This window comes from Sphaeramia orbicularis, chromosome 7, assembly GCF_902148855.1.
Source record: "Sphaeramia orbicularis chromosome 7, fSphaOr1.1, whole genome shotgun sequence".
Taxonomy (NCBI): Eukaryota; Metazoa; Chordata; class Actinopteri; order Kurtiformes; family Apogonidae; genus Sphaeramia; species Sphaeramia orbicularis.
In genome coordinates this window covers 33,224,600-33,247,049 of record NC_043963.1, presented here as the reverse complement: position 1 = coordinate 33,247,049, position 22,450 = coordinate 33,224,600, and the positions used below count along the sequence as shown (strand labels likewise).

The 22,450-nt window shown below is 38.5% G+C and overlaps 1 protein-coding gene across 2 annotated transcripts in view; it reads left to right on the top strand.

Annotated features, from left to right (window-relative positions):
• The window catches only part of cacna2d3a (calcium channel, voltage-dependent, alpha 2/delta subunit 3a), a 149,889-nt gene that overhangs the window by 65,891 nt on the left and 61,548 nt on the right, over positions 1 to 22,450 (top strand). For both annotated transcript variants that reach the window (XM_030138599.1, XM_030138598.1), the window contains exons 5-10: positions 4,006 to 4,168; positions 7,696 to 7,827; positions 10,141 to 10,352; positions 11,319 to 11,393; positions 17,851 to 17,940; positions 19,232 to 19,345. In XM_030138599.1, coding sequence (XP_029994459.1) covers positions 4,006 to 4,168; positions 7,696 to 7,827; positions 10,141 to 10,352; positions 11,319 to 11,393; positions 17,851 to 17,940; positions 19,232 to 19,345 — 786 coding nt within the window. The remainder of the gene's footprint in view (positions 1 to 4,005; positions 4,169 to 7,695; positions 7,828 to 10,140; positions 10,353 to 11,318; positions 11,394 to 17,850; positions 17,941 to 19,231; positions 19,346 to 22,450) is intronic.

The window sequence follows — 22,450 nt, the reverse complement described above, 5'->3', positions numbered from 1 at the left end:
TATGATATGTTTGTCAGTTCCATCTATCTGTTTTTATATAGATGAATAGAGACCATTGTCATGATTATGCAAAAATATTTCTCAGTTGAGTTGTCTTTACATGATGAAATGCCCTTTTACCTTTCTTTTCTGTTGTGTGTGGTTGAAAAAACTTAAACAGAGTTGCAATCATAGAAGTAAGTTATGTTACATGACTGGGATTTATCTCATTTCTTGTTACATGCATCTGTTGGCACATGCAGAGACTAAAGCAGGAGCACAGCCAGCGAGATTGGAGAGGAAAACAGGTGAAAAGTACGACTAGATGGAGATAACTGGGCAACTGTAACAATGGTCTCAGTTATAGCTGAGAACAGTCAAATGTCGCAAATGAGAGCTGCATGCGTAAGAGTTCAATACTGGGGAGGAGAGAGAGGGGAGGGTGCTGAGGAGTTTGAAGAGGATCGTATATAGGCACTGAACAATGAGCAGTGGGAAACAGGGTGAGCTAGAAAAGGAAAGAGATGGATCAGGTCGGGAGGGGGACAGAGGAAGTGAAAAAAGAATGATAAAACAGGTACTAATAAGACAGTGGCAGAAAGGGAACAGAGCTATAGACACAATGAGGGCTTGTCTGCGGCAGGTGCAGTTGGCTCTACCTTTGTACATTTGTGTTTTTATCCTGATTTTGTTTTCGGCCATTGAAGAGTTTGCACCAAATCTCCTAAAATTCTCCTAAGTACTGATGATAACACCATTTACAGGGAGGTTTCTGAAAAATGTCTGTAAAGGAAAGTGATTAAGCAAGGTCACATTGTCAGTTGAAATGTTGTTTGTTTATTGACTGCATGTGTTCTTTTTTTATGCTGAACTGGAGAGAAATAGACTGAAACAGAGCTGGGGAGGTTGTTAGTTGGTAATCAGGCTTAATTAAGCATGGTTCTGTACTCCATGGCCTTCTTGGCAGTGAAGATAAAGAGACCAGTCTCAAAGGAGGGCAAGTCAGGTACAAAAGGAGCCAAGAGTGAGGGGTGAATACGAGGTGAATCGGACATGTAACAGTTGTGCCAGATTTTCCCCTGCAGTGAAGGTTGCTATTCCTGCAGACTCACCAGGTTTTATACTACAAAATAGGATCCTTTCATTTCATTCATCCATTGCAATCCAGCAGACAACACCGAATAAATGTCTAGATTCTTGACAAAAAGTCCAAAAAAATAAGATGCTTATACAGTTGAATCATTTCACAGGTTTTAATCCAATTTATAGGCTGGAAACAATCCTACATATATTATTTGTAAGACCAAAAAACAGGAAGTAAATGTAATATGTGTGATTATGCAGGTTGATAAGTTGTTAAAATGTAGTTTTCCTTTTATTTTAACTCACTATGTAATCTACTCAGCTACCTAGCCTGTTCCGTCCAGTGTAGGGCTGCATGATATTTGAAAAAACTGACATTGCAATTTTTTTAACCCTGTGATGTATATTGCGATATGAAAAAATACTCAGGAGTGTATAGTAGCTGTTTGGTGCTGACGTAAATCATCAAACAAATTAGTTGTGTTACCTCCCGTTGTGGCAACAGGTGTAAGGCACTATCGACACAGAACACGTGTTTCAGTATCATCCTCCTTGTAGCCGAAATAATTGCAGATAGCTGATATTGCTTTTGTTTTTGGCACCAAAAACAAACAGTGATTTTCTCTTGTTTGTTGCTCATTTTTCAGTGTTGTTACCAGCAACTCACTCCAAACTGATTAAGAACGATTTGTGATTGGTGGATCACTGTGCAAAGTGTCAGGTACCCTTGAAATTAGATGACAACACATTCAGGTCATTTGCCTCCTACATTGCTGGACCTGCGATGTGACTATTGCACACACGTACATTGCGATGATGATGCACAAACGAAATATTGTGCCGCTCTAATCCTGTCTCATTCTACCACACCTCATTCTCCCTCCACTATGTACCGTATGCTTATTCTATCTTTTAAAAAATCTTAGCTCTGCCGTGCAACACAACTCAAACAAAAGTCCTTGTCAAAGTCAGCTCATTTGTATTCTGTTCGAACTGTTGCACTCAAAATAAGTACCATACTGGTTGTAAAAATGGCTGTTATCCCAAACATTTTAAAGGTCAATGTAGATCAGATTTTTCACAATTGGAGGGTCAGGACCCAGTAGTGTGTTGCATACTAATGTTTTGCACTGATGTTCCTTAAAATGCTGACTGAACAAGTCCTTGTTCTACACTGGATGTTATTTGTGGTAGCCATCAGTTTGTCTTTAAATTCTACTTGTAGTCTCTAGTCATGGACAAACCCAACTCCTCATTATCAGGTTTAGTATTTTGTTAAATCTTTAAGTAGAAAGAATATAATGAAGAGTAAAAGGCTGTAAAAAACAAAAAAACAAACAAACAAACAAACAGGTTTTGTGTCCAGGCCAGAGTAGAAGAGTGTAAGTGGGAGGGGAGATAATGCTGAAATATGCAACCCTGTGCTCCCTCACCTTGAAATGGCAGTGTTCCCCTTGATAAAAGGCTAATAAGCCTAATCAAGCCTGATTAATTACACCGATAGGTGAGGCATTTGCCAGCCTAATTGATAGCTTTATCTGTGTTTTGCATGGGCTTGTGAAGATGATGGTGTTCCTCGGGAGGAGCTGGAAATATTTAGCCCAAATGATGTTTTGAGATACGCAGGGGATTTCCTGCAAATAGAAACAGAAAACTGTTGTACATTAAGAGGTTGGGCTTTTAAAATGGTCTAAAAGCTTGTGTCAGGATCCAGTGGTGATGAATCAATGAAGCATGGTGACTTTGACGTGTGCATCCTCTACTGTTCTCTCAGTAAAGATCCACGTATTATTTGGATATCGAGTTTTTTCACTCCCATCTTAGAAAACTCTAAGAAATCAAAGCCCAGAGAGTCTGTGATAGTACATGTACTGAGGCTGTGTATCGAACTACTGCAGAATAGCAATTCATCCTCTTCAGGGGCTCCTTTCAAATCCCATTCTTTTGGTCATTACAAGAGGAATCAATGTGTCCTTAAGCCATGTAATCACCACAGTTCACCTGCCATAGTTATTGGCAGAAAGAACATTTAAAGATATTTCCAACAACCCACATAACTTAAAATGTATTGAACTCAATTTAAGGCATTCATTACCAATTAAAAACAAACTTCAGGTTTGTCAGTTGAGAGCTCTGTTTTCAGATGTCGTGCAGATTAATGGTTGCACAAACTTAAATCCTGACTTGAGCATGAACAGTTTTTTGGGCCAAGTTAGTAACAGTTTTACTAGACTGCACCTGCGACTGTTGTCTCTAAATATGCCATGTCTTTAAGACTGAATACCGAACAACAGTAACAACCTCTACAGTCACAACACCACACAAGACTATTTTAATATATAAGTTTGCTGCTTAGTTCAGCTACATCTACACTTTGAAAATATGCCTCCATTGTTTTTCTGCTTCTAAAATATCAAGTTACGTTTCTTTGTTTAGCCATTTTTCGGTCTCTTTGTCATCTGTTCTTTTGCTTTGGTAAGCCTGTGCAGTCCCTGTGTGGCATCTCAAACTTCAGAGTCTCTGGGATGCAGGCAGTCATGTGCTCTATATTTATCTAGCTTTATGATTTATTAATAGTCTCCCCAGTATGCGCAGGACTAAAAATACATCTGAGGCAGAGCACCACATGCAGCATCTAGCTGTGAAGAAACTGTGCAGAGGCTGAGGATGGATTTGTCAACTCAGCAGCTTTTGACCGAAACAACAAGCACGTCTTGGATGATCCAGGGATTCAGGTTACCTCAGTTCGCGAACTCCTCTGACTCAGCACTGAAGTGACCCTGTCATATATATTGATAACAAGAACAAGTCAAATACACTGAAATGGAGACTCTTGGTTCTGAAAGATTAGGCATATATGTAATCTCATCTCTGTTTCTACTTTGTCTCTCAGTTTCTCATTTCTTCTGTCTGTCTCATATCTACTTTTTTTCTTATCTACAGTATGAATACTTCAATGCGGTGCTGATCAATGAAGTGGATGAGGTGGGGAACAATGTAGAACTGGGAGGAGAATTCATCCTACAGCCGAATGACCATTTTAATAATCTGTCGGTCAACCTCAGCCTCAGCGTCGTCCAAGTGCCCACCAACATGTACAACAAAGGTACAGTGTATTTAATGAGCAGGAAAGATAGATGATTTTTTTTTTTTTTTTTTGTAATTCGCTTTTTATTGTTTTTTCTTTCCCTTCACCCATCAAACATCCCACAGTGATACAACAGGATATGTTTACAAGAAAATATATAAATAAAGATGTGGAAAAAATCAAATGAAAAAAAAACAAACAGAAAAAAAACACATTCAACAAAAAAAAACCCCAAAAACATAGAAAACAAGATAGATGAAATTTATAGGTTTGCTGCTTTTTGGAAATCCAGTAAAATAAAACCATTTTGTCTTCGTTTACACGGATGTTCGCCTGCGTCAGAAGGAGGATTTCAGTTCATTAACTGTAACTCTTTGGATCATCCCTGCCACACACTAACTTAATTAGCAGTTAAATAATCAGACATTCTGCTAATTTACCATGCACTCGAGTCCGACCAATGAAGTCATGGCCTTGTACAATGCTCAGTGGACAGAGTGAATGTCATGTCAGCTTAACCCAGCTACCAGAGGCAGAGAAATTATATGCAGAGTGAGAGAGAGAGAGAGAGACGGGGCAGAAGGAAAAGAGAGAGAGACACTAAATGAGAAAGAAAGTAGGTTAAGTCAGACTGATGGAAGTTCTGAGCAACATATTAATTACAGCTAGGTGGAAAAAAAGAGGAAAAGTAAGTGAGAGTGACAGAACGGGAATGAATGAAATGGAAAGGAATTGAATGAAAGTGCTAGGAGAGTGAAGCTGGCAGGCTGGCAGCCCGATACAAGGAGGGGAAGAGTAATTTTGATTTGATTCACAGGCAAATGAGTCAAGTCGCACACACACACACACACACATCCACACACAAAGAGAGGACCTTCAATAAGAGTTTTAGATCTGCAGGCTTTGTTCACTGGCGGTGATAACGTGGATGTATTGGCTGGGACTGCAGGGAGCCCATTGGTGGGTAAAGTCTGACTGTTCTCCAGACGAAAAGACTAAGAGTTATAAAAAAAAAAAAAAAAGAAAAGAAAAAAATAAAAGCACTGCTTGGCTACAGGGGAAAGGAAGCAGTTTGTGAAATTTCTTCAAAAGTTTGGGAAACATTTTTGTCAGACTTTAATTATTCTCCTTTGAAATACATTTGCCAAAGCTTGCATGTCTATTAGTACAGCATTATCAGTATAGTGAGCAATGAATCTCAATGAGGCGCTGCAGTCGAGCAGGCAGACGACAGAACCGTGCTTCTGTACGCCGCTCGAATTTAGCTGTTCCACATGTGTTTCACAAAATAAATCATATCCAAGCAAGTGTACAACGCAACAGCAGCATTTAAACCTTATATCCCTCCATAAAGTATACACTCTCCTTACACCACCTCAAACTCCCTATATGGTATTTTTGTATCTAGAACTGTAACTGAGATTTATGTGCATGTATGTATTTATTATGGGGACAGAATACTCCAATGCCTGCATTATTTTTATTTACTGCTCTTGCACTAATATTTTCCACCATGACTTGAGCCAATATTAAAACAAATAGCATTGAGGGGGAAAAAAAAAACTAAAAGAAAGGACTTGCTTTAGTGTGGGCGAGATGCTCAGTGAGAGGATGAAATTGGATCCATCAAGACCTGGTTGAGTAATATGTCACAAGTTTCAATGCATTTTGGAACCCAAAACACGGCACTGTGCTTTATGAGGCAAGATTTTACAACCCTTGCATATATATTATTTGCCAGCGCAGTGTGTTTCCGCATATTACATTATTTTTCCTGACAAAAAGCCAGGTTCTGTTCTCCTGCGCCAATGCGGTGGTCTCATTGAAATCAACAGGGAGCCACATTCTTTGACTCTTCCTCCTGAAACCCTTCACACGTGTGACATCCCATAACATTTTGTCATGTACGCCCATGTTTTTATGCTGTCGTGTATGTGACCAGAGCCACGTACACTTAATAAATGGAAAGGTGACAACAGTGATGAATTGTAGGTTAAGTCCATGATGGCGGAGAGCTTCGTGCCCCTGGAGATTAATCGCAGGAGGAACGTGCTACATCAAACATCCATCTTCCACAACTAAAACACAACCCGTGCCATCATCTTTTATGGGGCTGCATGACAAGAACATGCACCACTGATTCAGCAAAGCCGTATGCACATTTACAGCAGGTCGATAGCGTAATGTCCACACACTTTCTCTTACGACGTCTGAGATGAAGTGACCGTGAATAGATGAGCACACACACTCCTGGCTTTCAGCTCCTCTTGTAATCATCAGCCTAATCATCATTAATAAAATAATAGAGGAGAAGTTTGTTTCAGCTCAGATTGTTCCGACTGGTGAAGTGCTTAACCTACATAGCTCACTTTTAAATGTACCTGCAGAATTCTGTGAGCTTCTTTCAGATTGAGTTGAAAAGTGCATTAATCTAGATGAATTTAAATGGCGGCTTAGAGGGAAAGTGGAGCCCGTACACTCACTCCCTTGTCGTGGTGAGTTCAGAGCGTAATAGACACTCCAACTGCGCCACACAAATGTATTGTTGTGTAAATGGAGCCTGGATCAAATCCAGCCTCCTCTCCACTCCACTCCATAGAGGTGGATGGGTGTTTACTATCGAGAGAGGGTTATTGTGTGCTAGCCTCCAGAAGACTAATTCAATCACGGCTTATTGGCATGACTGTTGACAGCAGAACAATGTTGCAAGCATAGGAGATGATGGGAAATCTGTTATCAGCTTTTCTTTCTTTCTGTCCATTAGATGCTTTTCTGTCTGTCTCTCTGTAATTTTCTGCCAGGCTCACTGTCTGCCTTTCCTGATGCCTTTTTTATTCTCTCTCAAAGGTTTGCGTCAGTCCTACTATATGACTGTTTTTGTAGGACTCTCTGATTATATATTTTTTTTACTTTCTTTCTCTCTGCTCCACTCCTGAACTCCTGTATTTCCAAATTTCTGGCAGTAGGCCTTGTTAACTCACTGGCTCCATGGTCTTTTCAGTTTGTAAATTGAAAAGACGTTTTAATGAGGGGGAAAAAAAGGGAAAAAAAAAAAAAACAAAACTCCTGACAGTATGTCCAGGGTGTCCTCCAGCTTTGTGATACAAACCCAAAGCCAACCCTCTGAAGGATTAACCAGTTTGGATAACGAATGAGTGAAAGAATGAATAAAAAACAATATAAATGCATCCTGTTGCATTGCGTTGCTTGCATTTGTTTACAGGACACATTTACATTTCGTCTACAGTCTCTCCACGCACATCTAGTCCTTATCTCTCCTCTCTTTTCTCTAGTCTCATTTTTTCTGTCACTTTTCCTTGCAACATTTTCTTGTATCTCTGAAAAAAATTGGGACTGATCATGATCTGCTTTGGTGCAGAATATGACATGATATGACTGGAAGAGCGGACACTAGTGAATGTAATATCAGCTTCAGGTTTGATGATCAGTGTTGAGTTGTTTTTTTGTGTTTTTTTTTCAAACAGTGCTTTGTGTATTTGTCTATGTTTGTCTCTGTCCTTCCTTTTTCTCCCTTTCATTTTTAGACTCTGCTATTGTCAACGGTGTGTACTGGTCTGAGGCCTTGAATAAAGTGTTTGTGGATAACTTTGAGAGAGACCCATCACTCATCTGGCAATATTTTGGCAGTGCCAAAGGCTTTTTCAGACAGTACCCAGGTAAGTGTCTGTGAGTGTGTATGTGTTTGCTTGCGTGGGCTGTTGTGTACTGAACAGTGGCTTTTTGTGTCTCTGTAATTAAGTCACTGTCTCCCAAAAGCATAAAGAGGGTCTGTGTGGGAGTGTTCGGTGACTGTCAGCTGGAGACTAGAGGCCAGCACAGTGAGAGTTGGGTGGAGGGGAGTCGAGTTAAGAAGCGAGAGGCGGAGTGTAGAGAGACAGGTGGGAGAGTTTGTGGAGATTAGATGGGAAAAAAAAGCTGAATTAACATGAGGGTGAAGTACAATGAAGCAGTATAATTAAGAAAAGTAGCCCGTTGAGTGGTGCACTGGAGTTGAATACATATTCTTGAAAATGTAAATGGTGAAATTAATGAAAAGCCTTTTTTCATCTCTTATCTATTTTAATCTTTTGACCTTTGACACTCATTATTCCAATAATTCAGCACTCCTCAGTCTACATCTGTCATGTACAGTACGTTCTGGCAATCAGAAGTATTTCTCCACTGTCTATTGTCAGCTCTGTAACCTAGAGGGCTCCAATCTCATTGCTGAATAAAGACTACAAAATTAATTCTGCTCAGAATCACTTCATCCAAATGCAAAAGCTTTTTTCTTTCTTCATTTACAGAATGAAGTGAAAAGTCCATATTTTATGACAACAGTGGACTGCAGTGTTAGCCATTAATGATATAGACTGTGGCAGCCCACAAAGGCTATTTTCCTCCATGTCAGTCTGATAAGGAACCACAAATGCAATGGCGAGCAGACTCTCACTTAACCATGTTGCTAATAATGTAAATTAATTTTTGGACAAATTTGTGATATGCTGTGAAAATTACATTGTATAGCAATGAAAGTGAAATTAACCACATAAACAACATTTTACAATATATACATGAGTGTGCATGCCTGTGAATATAACACACAACCGAGCCAGACCCTGAACCATGAGAGCTGCAGGTGTAATGTAAAAATCAATCTAACTCAATAAGATAAGCAAAGTATAAATGTTACTGACAAACAGTATCATCATTATTATTTGCTCTCTAGTTATCTTTTGTGATTATCCAGTATTTGGTGATTGGTGTGTTACAGTGAGCTTAGTTGTGCCTCCAAAGCAGCTAGCAAACAAACTCAGTACCATTAACAATGCTGTACTTTGGAAAATCATAAATATTATTCCCCTCGAAAAATTTGCTAACATTTATCATATATTAGCAAATAAGTTCTGAAGCCAACAGGTGTTTTGTGTAAGTCTGTGTGTTCAATACAGTGACAGAAATTGGTCCATGCTTATTTTGATTCCACCCAATTTCTTGCTTTAACTTCCTAAGACCCAGCTATGGGTTTACTGTCAACATTTGTGGGCAAGAGTTTCACAGCAATAGAAGAAAAGAAAACTGTCCACCACAAAGGACATTCCATAAAAATTTTAAACACTGCATCTGAAAAAACTGTTGCATCATGATGTTTCCAATTTAGGATCTTATTTAATAAAAAACAAAAAAAATACTTTGCTGACATTTCCTGGGTCTCAGGAGGTTAAGATGTAAATTCATGTACCATCTCTCATACCAAATGTCCATTTTCTCATGGGGTGAAAATAACTTCAGAAATGACAACTTCATGGGGCAAAAAGGCAGCACTGACACAACATAAGGCATCCATCAGATGAAGCAGCGAATCTGCACACACTGGCAAAAGTGAAAGTTAATCACTATGGTAACAGGGATGCTGTGTGTCAGAGCAAAATCAGGAAACTCTCCCATGAATAAATTTCAAGTGAAATGTTTTTATTTTACATTTTTGGTTAATGTTATAGGGGGTTGCAAACATGGACTGTGTGTATTTTTTAACTTATTCAGACTACTTTGATCATAGCAAGGGTTCATCATAGAAAATCCTTAACTCGATAACTGCATTTTTAATGGGACTAATTATATACATATATATTCAGATTCAGATTCATATTTATTTGTCATTTCAGCATATAGAATACACAGAAATGAAACGTTGTACTCAGGTCCCCGACTGTCAGCAGCATATATATGTATGTGTGTGTAAATAAACCCATAACTAAAACTATCTGCAGAGCTTCTTGCGACTTCATAGCGGTAGGGGTAATTGAGGAATTTTAAAATGGCTGTAAAATAAACAGTCCAAAGTAATTTACTTTAGCCAAAAGGGCTTTAAAAGGGAGATTTTTTCCAACACTGTATATTTGTTTTCCTTCTGCACAAACTGCTCTAACTGTCCAAAACTGCCTCTAGTTATTTATCCTTTCCTCATGCTTGTGTTCTGTCTGTATAAGGGATCAAATGGAAGCCAGACGAACATGGCGTCATTGCTTTTGACTGTCGTAACCGGAAGTGGTACATCCAGGCGGCCACCTCTCCAAAGGATGTTGTAATTTTGGTGGACGTCAGCGGCAGCATGAAAGGCCTCAGACTGACCATTGCCAGACAGACTGTCTCCTCCATACTGGACACTCTTGGAGATGATGACTTCTTCAACATTATTGCTGTAAGTTCATCCCCACTGTATGTCTGCAGTTATAAGGAGGGTACATGAGCTACTTAACCTTTATGTTTCTCAGTCACACACCCACACTCACACACAGACACAGATCAGAGGAAATGCTGGAACAAATCAGCTTTCTCCCCTGTCACGCTCACAACCAATTAGCAGTCAGCTGTATGAAGATTTGAATTGCAAAAGAGACAGTTGTGATTGGATCCTGCCTCGGGCACCCAAACCATTGTTATCGCATCTCAGCCTGATGAAACTCGGAGTGTTTGTGTATGTGTGTGCACATGACCATGCACATGTGTGTGTCTGATGCTGTTTCACATCAAAACATCCCTAGTCACACTGCCAGCCTCCACTCCTTCTTTCCGCAGAACAAAGTGTACATTATCATTTGATATCCTAATCGTATTATTTTGAAAATTATTCTTTTGAAAAATGGAGAAAAAGCGGATTTAGACAATCAGGCAGAAACATATTGTTTTGTTGAAGAATTTTAAAAGGGTGTGTTGTTTTAACTAATCTTTTTCTTCTTGCTTCCTTTCACTGAGTTTTTTATTAATGTTAACTTTTGAAATGAATTGTTTGGGCTTATGTATTTGCAGTAAGGGTACAAATTGTGTGCACACTTGAGAATAAAATTTCATTGTGTGATTTTATGCTCCAGTATACACACAAAGACACAGACGCACTAATACATACAGTAGTAGCTCAAATAAGGGCAAAACTGCTGGGTTTGAAAGAACACACATCCATTTTCTTTCTTGGACTTTGAAGTTTAATTCACACTCATGCGTTAAATGTTGAGTTTTATCACAGAGTGGCAGGCAATGAGTGCATTGTGTACAGTACACATGTGTGTGTGCATGTGTGTATCTGGGTGTTTTTCATCAGGATGACTGAAGTTTGTACCATCTTACCCATTTACTTTTGTTTGTTGTGACTGCTCTTCTGTTCTTTCAGTACAATGAAGAGTTGCATTATGTGGAGCCGTGCTTGAATGGAACTCTGGTCCAGGCAGATGTCACCAACAAAGATGTGAGTCTTATTTCTGTGTGTGTCCCCTACTGTTTTGTTGTTCTACCTCAGATAAGAATCAATAACCATTTTTGAGGCCAAGGTTTTGACCAGGTTCAGGGTTAGTGGAAGAGAATTATAATGAATCTGTGTCCGCAGATGTGTTTATGATGTTTATGATTGTCTTGCTGTGGACACATCAGTGGCGGCTGCTCGTCTTTCAGAGAGGGGAAGCTCATTGTCGGCTTACATCAAAAAAAAGTCAAGTTATTTAAACATAAATTCGGCCCTCCGTTCCTTTTTAAGAAAATGGTCAGTGACCTTATCGTACCAAGTAAACAAGAAAACGCTGAAATTATGTTAAATTTAAACAAGGAAGTACAATGAGTGTGTTTTATTTACAGTGCAAGAAATGAACAAGTAATTTCGTAGTGGTTTCTCTCTGATTTCACAGCAGAATGCGGTATTAAACTGAACTCTGTCAAGTGAAGGGGTAGATCTCAAACTCGCTGTCAATCAAACGGGATTCAGCCTTTCGACTGATCCCCCAATCAGCATGTGGAATCCTTGCGTCCAGCCCGGCCGAGCTCCGCCCACAGCTCCATTCACCCCCAGAGACGCCAAGCATCCGGGGGCGGGACAACATCATGGCATTTATCCAATTACCGTCCAGTTTTGAGGCAATGAAAAAAACTGTTCCACTCAGTCCCATTGAAATCCATTGATGCCGGGAGTCTACGAGCAAATGCATTGACCATAGATCGTATGAGAAAACAGCGCAACGGGAATGTATGAGAAGTTAACAACATCCAGTCCATTGATTTGTGATAAAGCTGATTCTGAACAAACTCATCTTTGAGATGAACATGTTCTAACACATTTGTAGTCAATGAAATGTCAACACAACCGTACATATTTAACCATTTAATTTTCGTAATTTTAGGGGAAGCCGGGCTTCCCTTGAAGTCTTAGAGAAATCACCACTGGTACACATGTACACAAGGATATGCATGTTTTGTTTTGTTTTTTAATTTAACCTTTATTTAACCAGGAAAAAAATGATCCCATTGAGATTAAGAACCTCTTTTCCAAGGGAGTCTAGGCCAAGAGGCAGCATGAAATACAAAACACAGTTACAACATACAGTTACAACATACAATAATTTACAGGACAGGTCAAACTATGAAAAACAAGTACAAGTCATTGCATTAGTCTCTAGCACTTTGAGTTTGGATTTAAAAGCATTCAAGGAGATCAATTCAGTCAGTTTCCAGTCTTTTAGCATCATATTCTATGTGCATGGAGCAGAGAAGACAAATGCCCTTGTACCCCGCTCTGTATGGGCAAATGGCACAAACAGGAACAAATGCTCATTTGATCACAGACATTAAGAATCAACACTTCTTCTTGTTATTAAACTACAGATATAGGAAGGCAATAGTCCAAGTACGGCCTTGTAAATAAAGGTGTACCAGTCTCCCAGCCTCCTGGTGGACAGGGCAGGCCAACCCACTCTGGAATACGACTCACAATGATGATGTGATAAACCTGTTCTTGCTGTGGTGTTTTCATGTAGTCTGGATTATTGTATGTAGACTTCATCTCCAGGTGCTCACTGAAAGTCCAGAAATAAAACACCAACCCTCAAAGACCTAAACAGCCTCCAGCGACTGAAAGCATCTACTGATCTAAAATGTTCAGTAACTTTTCACCCACGGTCAATACATTTAAATAATTCAGGTAAATACAGTTTCTCAGCTTTTCACCAGCATCAGATATGAACCATTTGGACGTTCAGAGGCTCCGTAGTGAATATGGAAACAATGATCTTCAGCAACATTGATTCACCAATAAAACCATGGAGTTTGACAAATGACAGTGGATATAGATGCTTGCTTTTACGTGCAGTTGATATATTTTGCTGAAAAAGCCACTTATGCTTCAGTTTTGTCTGTTGTGATATAATAACTTTAAATGTTTAACAAACATCTACATGGTGACTAAATTAAATGTAGGAAAATACCTGATTTTCACTAGAAAATGCAGTAAGTAATAAGTAGTGATAAATCACCAAAAAGTTAGACATAGAGCAAAATTAATTTGGAAGTCTACACAAAAATTGTTCTAGGTCTTGAATAGTTAATCACTGAATTCCTCACCTTAGCCCAACTTTGGAGCAACTATTTTCCATGCACCACATGCAAGTACTGCTTAAAAATGTGAGTGAACGTATCTGTGTTTCTGCCAGTTGGGATTTAAGTTAGTTTCTGTTTATTTCTAAGTGAGTGTACACTAATGCATATGGATTAGTATTATGTATTTAATTCCAGATGGTAGTTTAATGTACTGTGAGTCAGTCAGCCAAGTGGAGAAGGCAGTCTGCACTATTAGATAAGGCTAATGTCTTTTACTTCAGCTGGGGGCAGGAAGTGACTGTCACGCTGGAGACTTAAACAAACCAATCTGTCTTTTCCAAAAAACCTGTTAGACACAAACTGAAACTAGGTCATAAACACCTGTTGTCAAGCTTGCATTGGACTGTGCAGTTTTAACATAAAATTATGTGATTACTGCACCAGGAGTAGTCATTTATCTAATCATAATTGCCAATATGAAATCTGTCCTCTGGGTTTTTACAAATGTCATATGCACAGCAGTTTTAGTCAAATATTATTAATGTCCTTTAATTTCTTTAAATATTCATAATTGTGCCAGTAAGCTTTTTGTTAACTAGTTACATTCCTGACTCTTACGCCCTGTAAATGAAAAAGGAGCTTTACATTACTGAGACAGCTACAACAGTAAAATAAATAAATTTTTGGAAAATCCACAGTAGAAAAAACTGCATACAGTAGAAAATGATGTTCATTAAGTATAATTTCCGTGTGGCCAGGCCTCATTAAGCTGACTCCTGTGATCATTCTTAAATACAAAAGGTGTCTACAGCATAAAGAGCTTCATGTCCAATGTACTTTATAGAGCCTTGTCGTGCAGTACAAAAGGTTGGGCACGTTTAGGGTAGCATGCACGCACACAGTCACACACGTATGTACAACAGCAGACACATGCACACAATGGCAGATACATGCACACAACTGTAGACACATGCACACAACTGTAGACACATGCACACAACGGCAGATACATGCACACAACAGCAGACACATGCACACAACTGTAGACACATGCACACAATGGCAGATACATACACACAACTGTAGACACATGCACACAATGGCAGATACATACACACAACTGTAGACACATGCACACAACGGCAGATACATGCACACAACTGTAGACACATGCACACAACGGCAGACACATGCACACAACGGCAGACACATGCACACAACAGCAGACACATGCACACAACGGCAGATACATGCACACAACTGTAGACACATGCACACAACGGCAGACACATGCACACAACAGCAGATACATGCACACAATGGCAGACACATGCACACAACAGCAGACACATGCACACGACTGTAGACACATGCACACAACGACAGATACATGCACACAACTGTAGACACATGCACACAACAGCAGACACATGCACACAACTGTAGACACATGCACACAACAGTAGATACATGCACACAACAGCAGACACATGCACACAACAGCAGATACATGCACACAACAGCAGACACATGCACACAACAGCAGACACATGCACACAACTGTAGACACATGCACACAACTGTAGACACATGCACACAACAGCAGACACATGCACATACACGTTCTGGGTCTGACACTTCAGCCGACTGCTGTGCCAGGAACTGAACATAGCCCGCTGTGCTGAGACATATCACTTTGATCTTAATTCGCACACTCACACACAATCATACAAAAGGTAAATATATAAAAAGGTTGATGTGCTCCAGGGTAGAACCTTTTGTTTGACTAGTTAATATTTTTAACTCATAAAGACCCAAACCTCCACTGGCAACCAAAGGCATCTACTGATCTAGAATGTCTAATACTTGTTGATCCACTAATTTTATCAATACATGTGAATAATTGGTGTAAAACACAGTTTGTCATCTTTTCATGGTCATCAGATATGACCCATTTGGATGTTCAGAGGCTCCGTAGTGAACGTGGAAACACCGTCATCTTCTACAACATTGATTCACCAGTTTGACAAATGACAGTGGATTTAGATGCTTGTTTTTACATTCAGTTATTGATATATTTACTGAAAAAGTTGCCTTTTCTTCATTTTTGTCTGTTTTGATATAATAACCTTTGAATTAATTCTGAGTTTTCATGAATATCTAAATTAAATATAGTAAATTAAATATAGGAAAATACATGATTTACAGTGAAAAATGACAAATATACAGGTTAATATTATTGGAATAATTGGTGATAAATAACTTAAGAAAGGTTGACCACAGAAAAATTCATTTGGGAACTGCTACAAAAGTAGTACTGGATCTTTAAGGGTTAAAATTTTATCCAAAGTGGATCTAGTTAGACTTGAGGTTGTTCTGTGCACATGTCAACTAGTAACTGGCAGGTATCTAAGCCTGTTTCTGTCTTCGCTCCTATGCATGCATGCTCTGATATGGCATGCAGTGTTCTTGCCCCCTGCTATGCACCATGAGAAACCCATCAGAAAGTGAAAAAGACTTGAGGAGACTCGAGTACAAGGAATAAAGATGAAGGGGCGGAGAATGGCAATGTAGGTGGGGTTATTCTGAAAATGTACAACCCCAATTCCAAAAAAAGTTGGGACTGTGTAAAATTAAAAACCAGCATTGATATTATTCTGAAAATGTGTCAGAATTGGTAGATGCAGTCATTTGCATATTGGTGAAACTTCACTCTCTAAGATACATTTTTATACTTAATGGTGTTGCTGAATTGTTGCTAATGAACCTGATTAGTTGCTAAATGTTTCTAATAGCTATTTTTTTTTAGTATCACTTACTTTTCCCACCATTTGTTACCCCTGCCCCAAGTTTTTGACATGTTGCTGCCATCAAGTACAAAATTACCTATTTTCTCCTCTTACAATAGTACATTTTCTCATTTAAAACATTTGATATGTTTTCTATGTTCTATTATAAATAACATTTTATGGGTGAAAACACAGTAAGCAAACTTTAATTGATTACCATTCCAACATTTGTTTCAATATAAAGTAGCTCCTTGTTTTGGATAATCTCTTATGGTCCAACTAAAGCAAAAATGAATTTAAAAGTACAAATGTGGGTCATTTAGTAACACTAATCTGTCAAAATGTCCCATCAGAGAGATTTTGAATACCATGTTTTGACCCTTATGAGATTAGCAAATCGGGCGATACGGTCCTGGGTCCTAGGTTCAATTCCAACCAGGAACCTTTCTGTGTGGAGTTTGTAAGTTCTCCTGTGTTTGTGTGGATCCTCTGCTCTCTTCTTTCTACCACCCAAAGTTAATCGGTCAAGCTAAAATTGCCCATAAGTGTGAATTAATATGTCAGCCCTGTGATGAACTGGCAATTCGTCCAGGGTGTACCCCGCCTTTGCCCATAGGTAGCTGGGTTAGGCTCCAGCACCCCCTGCAACTCTAGTGAAGATAAAGTAGATTCAAAAGATAGGGAGGAAGGAGATTAGCAAATCAGTGCATTCTGTTTTTTATTTACTTTGCACAGTGTGTCATCTTTTTGGGCATTATGCATCTAGCTCAGAGGGTACATGAAAAGAGTCGTATTACTTATCATACAACTTATCCATGTAACATCATACCTGTGTCAAAGCTCGTTTTGTTTCAAACATGCATAAGTTCTAAGGAAATGGCTTTTGTAAGTATTTAGACAAAGCCAGAATAATCAGGAAATGTTGCAAATGCCAACAACCAAACGGCTAAAAATAGATGAGGATAATGGACTCTGTTTCCACAGTCTGTGTGAGTGTTTGTGTGTTTTGCTTCCAGACTCTTGCAAATAATGAGACATGCACATGAGATGTTAGGTTGCTGACAACATTAAACTCATCATTAATTGCCAGAGGTAATGTACCCTTTGTAATCACCCCCGTGAACAGACCCAAGCACATGTGAACACGCTGGAACACACACAGAGATTTGTCAAATAAAAGGTGTTGGAGGAAAAAATTGAACATTTCATTCCTTCTGTCTGTGTGTGACATTTCCCTTAACGATAATGTGGCAATTTGTTGCCAACAGTGGCCCAGGTCTGAGTTAAAAGTTAAAGAGCCTATTAGACCATTGATGCAATCACACTAGAATGATGGAACAGCTGATGGAGTGAAGTATTGTGGTTTTTGCATTGTGCGGAAAACAAATTTTAACTCTTTCATTTTTTCCCATATCTTTTCTTCTTTTGTTACATTCTTTTTCTTCTCCATAGACTTGAATAACATTGTTTTTTCAGTACGTATCAGTACCTGTTTTTTGCAGCTCTTCTATACTCTTGTCCTGATGATTCTGTTCTTAAAATTTATTTCGCCAGCATTTCCGGGAGCACCTCGACAAGCTGTTTGCTCAAGGCATTGGAATGTTAGACGTCGCTCTGACTGAAGCCTTCAATCTTCTCAGCGACGTAAGTAATGCGCTAATGTATGATCACCCACATGAATACACCGTCTCATGCACAAAATTAATTAGTGTGCTGTAATTAATGACTAAATCAACAAAAACATGCAAAAACCAAGTAAACAAGGCACTTGATGACTCAGGTTACTTGTTTGACATTCCTCATTTTGAATCAGAAATTAATCAAACACAGGCACACACACACTCATGCACTTATAATTCAACCACGTATATATGTGTGTGTATGCACTGAGTCTCTGTTGTGGTTAATAACTGCTCTCGGTAGTGTAGACGTAGTTATACACTTGCACAGTAGATGGACTTACAGCTTGGGTGCATGTGTGTGCATGTAACAGACAATGCATGTTATTATTACTCTATGCTATTATCTTTACTGCATGTTACTGCATAATTATTTAAGTGTAACTAGGGCTGTCATGAATGTCATACATATAATTGCAATTAACAAAATGATCGTCTATTCTTTTGTCTTGATGCCACAACTGTAGTGTAAGTCTAAGAATAGTTTAATTATGCACGGGCCACTTATACAGAAGAAGGAGAAGAAGAAGAAGAAGAAGAAGAAGAAGAAGAGCATTGATTGGCATAGAACTCAGGAACATGTAGTGGAAAATTAATTATATTTTCGCTCGTCCTTTTGTTAAAAACTGAACATGGCTGATATGATGTGACTTAAATATACAAAGCCCATTATGGAAATATTCCACCAAGGTGCAAAATCAAAATAAACCATGCACTGTGGAAAAACAATATTTTTTTTTTTTTTTTTTAAAAGTTAATGTGGCAGATATGATATAAGTTAAATATACATAGCCCATTATTAAAATATGGAACAGACCAAGGTACAAAAAGTAAAATAAATGAGGAATAACAGGATGCAACAAGTTGATGTAATTGAAAATGTGCTAGACAGTGGAAAACAATGTGGAAATAAAAAAAAAAAGAAAAGAAAATATTTCTATTAATTCCCTTGGCTGTTTTACATAGGTGAAATACTATAGATTATTACAGTTATGTAAACTAACTGATCAAATAATTGAATATGTAAATTAAATATGTAGAAATTCTGACAAGCCTAGTTATAAGAATCATTAAATTCACTTATGAGAATCAACATCATGACCTGTACATGTAATATTTGTTAATGATTCAAACAACATTTGATTTTAACTGTGTCAGTTTCCATTTTGATCGATGGAAAGCTTCATTTTGTCACTTTTCACCTGCAGTAACTCCTGTCTGTCCATCCTTTGGTTTCTTTATGCCTCTCTCTGCAGTTCAATGAGACTGGAAGGGGCAGTGTGTGTAGCCAGGCCATTATGCTGGTGACAGATGGGGCAGTGGACACATATGACGCCATATTTGCCAAATACAACTGGCCAGAGAGAAAGGTAGTGTATAAAACCCTCAAATACACACGTCACATTATTATAGAGTTGTGTTGCAGGAGGTTGTATCATGAGGTTGGTTAAGCTCAGTTTCCTATTATGCCTTGCTCATTAATCTGAAACCATGTGTATCGGTGCAATGTAAGCAACTAAGAGCAGTTAACTAATGTCTTACAACCTCTTTGGATAAAAGTTGTATTTTTGTGTAAATGTCAGTTAAAAGAAATCCACTTGGAATTAAAACAATTTAGATCAGTGGTTCTGTACTGGTCCAGCCTCAGGGTTCTTGTTTTTACATGGTCATCAAGTTGGTCTTTCAGATACGCCAAACCAAGAAAACATTTTTGAAAAATAGTTATGAGCCTATTTTCACATTACATTGGTTCGTGTTCAGTATCAGTGTGAGGATTTTGTTTTAATACACATATTTTTATCAGTGCATTCAGTGCATATCACTAGAATATTGCAAAGGCACATATGAGTTGGCACACAAAACAGACTTGAATATTAGTTCCTTTTTATTTTTGATATTTGTATGTTTATATTTGTATGTTTATCTGGATCATATTCACACTGTATTTTGCCTATAAATGACAAAGTAAACTAAAACTGAAATCTCTCTGCATGAAAGATGCTGATCTGCTTTACCAGAGCAAAAGTCATGTACTGCATATCTTTGATGCATGTCTGTCTGAGTAAAAGTCTGACATCAGATTACATTTAAAGCAGTAAAAGGCAGTAAAAAGTTGTTGTTTTTTTCCCCACAACTCACTTGGAGCGAGTCCATGACCCATTTTTGGGTCATGACCTACCATTTAAGAGAGCTGGGTTTTAGACATTGAATACTAATTTTCATTTGCCCTCATAACTATTTATGTCATTGGCAGCCATGACTGGAGACATTATGGTTTTGGATCATCCATCCAGCAGGATGGATCCATCCTCTGTTCTATTCTTGTGAATATGATAAGTTAGGAATGTCTGACAAAATTTCTTCAAATTTGGCCCAAACATTCACTTGGACTTGTGGATGAATGTGTCACTGTTTCCTGTATGGGCACACCGCTGTTGTGTGTTTTGCTAAGTGTTACTATTGGCTGAATTGTTAGAAAAACTTTTTGACAAGCAAACAGTATTGAGTGGGCCCAGTACGGGGTCCTTTCTGAGGGCTTTAAAGCACAGTTAAATATGGTCCTGTCTCTGAGGACTGAGCTGTCTCTCCCCTGTCCTGCTATGTAATTGTGGTGCTCTTCTGACAGGCCATGAAATGAAATGGGAGGAGACAGGGAGAGAAGTGATAGAGAGGAAGAAAGGGGGTTATTCTCAGGTCATTTTCTTCTGTAAAGGAAAGCCCACAGGGTCTTCGCCCTTAAAAGGTTGAGGATAAAGGCAATCATACATGCGTACACACTGAACACTGTATATAAGCACATCTTATCCAACAGACTGTGACCATGAGGGTGCACATACAGTTTATGCTTTCATTGCCTCAGGTTAATCATTTAACAGCCATAACAACAAATGATCTTACAGAGAATGTGAAAGTGGATAGAGCTGTGGAATATAGCAGTCGATTTCAATGTTAAGTCATAAAGGTACCTATTTGTAACTAATGCAGTGCCTCCCATGTGTTTATGTGTGTCTGGTATCATCCCTATTGGAACTGCCAGCACTCCCCACTCTCCCCCCTGTCTCCCACCCGCTTCATCCTCCCTTCTCACTCATGCCTCAAGGCTGAACAGCAGTGAGTGGAGAGGGGACAAGGCTGCTAGATAGTTCCATTTAGAAGAAGCCCCGCTGATAATAGAAGTCTTCAGTCTCTGTCACTCTCTTCAGTCTCTGTCTCTCCCTTTCTCCTCCAATGTGGCTGCTTTTTAATGGCTTCCTTCCAACAAGCCTCTCAGCCTCACCACTGTATACCATCACACTAAATATAAGGATGTGCTTTGGAAAAAAATAAATGCAAATCTGTATGTAGATGGCATTTAGACAGAAAAAAGGAAAGAAAAGCCATTTTTTGAGTCAGAAATTATGTCAGTTAATATTCATTATCCAACACCTAATATAAAAAAGAAAGTAAAGAAACTACTGAGAAAAACAATCGGTATCTTCTGATAAAAATGCTGAAACACAAAATCATTCCATAATGAGTTCTTTGATGTTTTATCACTGATTATTTTCAGAGATACTGTCATATCTGCCTTTTGTAGATAAAGAATGCTTTAGAAACATTTTGATTTTACTTAACTTTTTGCAGCCTCATAAAGCCGTAACACAAAAACATAGACAGATAATACTCAACAAAGGACTCAGGATGTAATTGGAATTAACATCGTGTACACTGTACTTTTAAGAAATATGATCATGTACGCATTAACCCATAAAGACCCAAACAGTCACTGGCGACCAAAATCATCTACTCATCTAAAATGTTTAATAACTTCTGATCTATTAATCTTATTAATACATGTAAATAATTGGTGTAAAATGCCGTTTGTCATCTTTTCATAGTCATCAGATATGATCTATTTGGATGTTCAGAGGCTCCATAGTGAATGTGGAAACAAGGTTATCTTCTACAACATTGATTCAATAGTAAAACCCATGGAGTTGGATCAATGACAGTGGATGGACACACTCGTTTTTACATTCAGTTATTGATATCTTTGCTGAAAAAGTCACCTTTTCTTTAGTTCGCTCTGTTTCTGATATAATAACCCTAAACTTTAATCTGAGCTTTCATGAACATCTACATAATCAGTAAATGAAGCCTTGGAAAATACCGGATTTTCACTGAAAAAATGCAAAATACAGACGATTATATTATAGTAAATGGTGATAAATGGTAATAAATCATTTAACCCATAAAGACCCAAAAATCCACTGTCCACCAAAAGCATCTACTGATCTAAATGGCTGATCCACTTATCCTATCAATACATGTAAATGATTGGTGTAAAATGCAGTTTGTCATCTTTTCATGGTCATCAGATATGACCCATTTGGATGTTCAGAGGCGCTGTAGTTACCGTGGAAACACTGTCATCTTCTACAACATTAATTCACCAGTAAAACCCAAGGAGTTGGATCAATGAGAGTGGATGGACA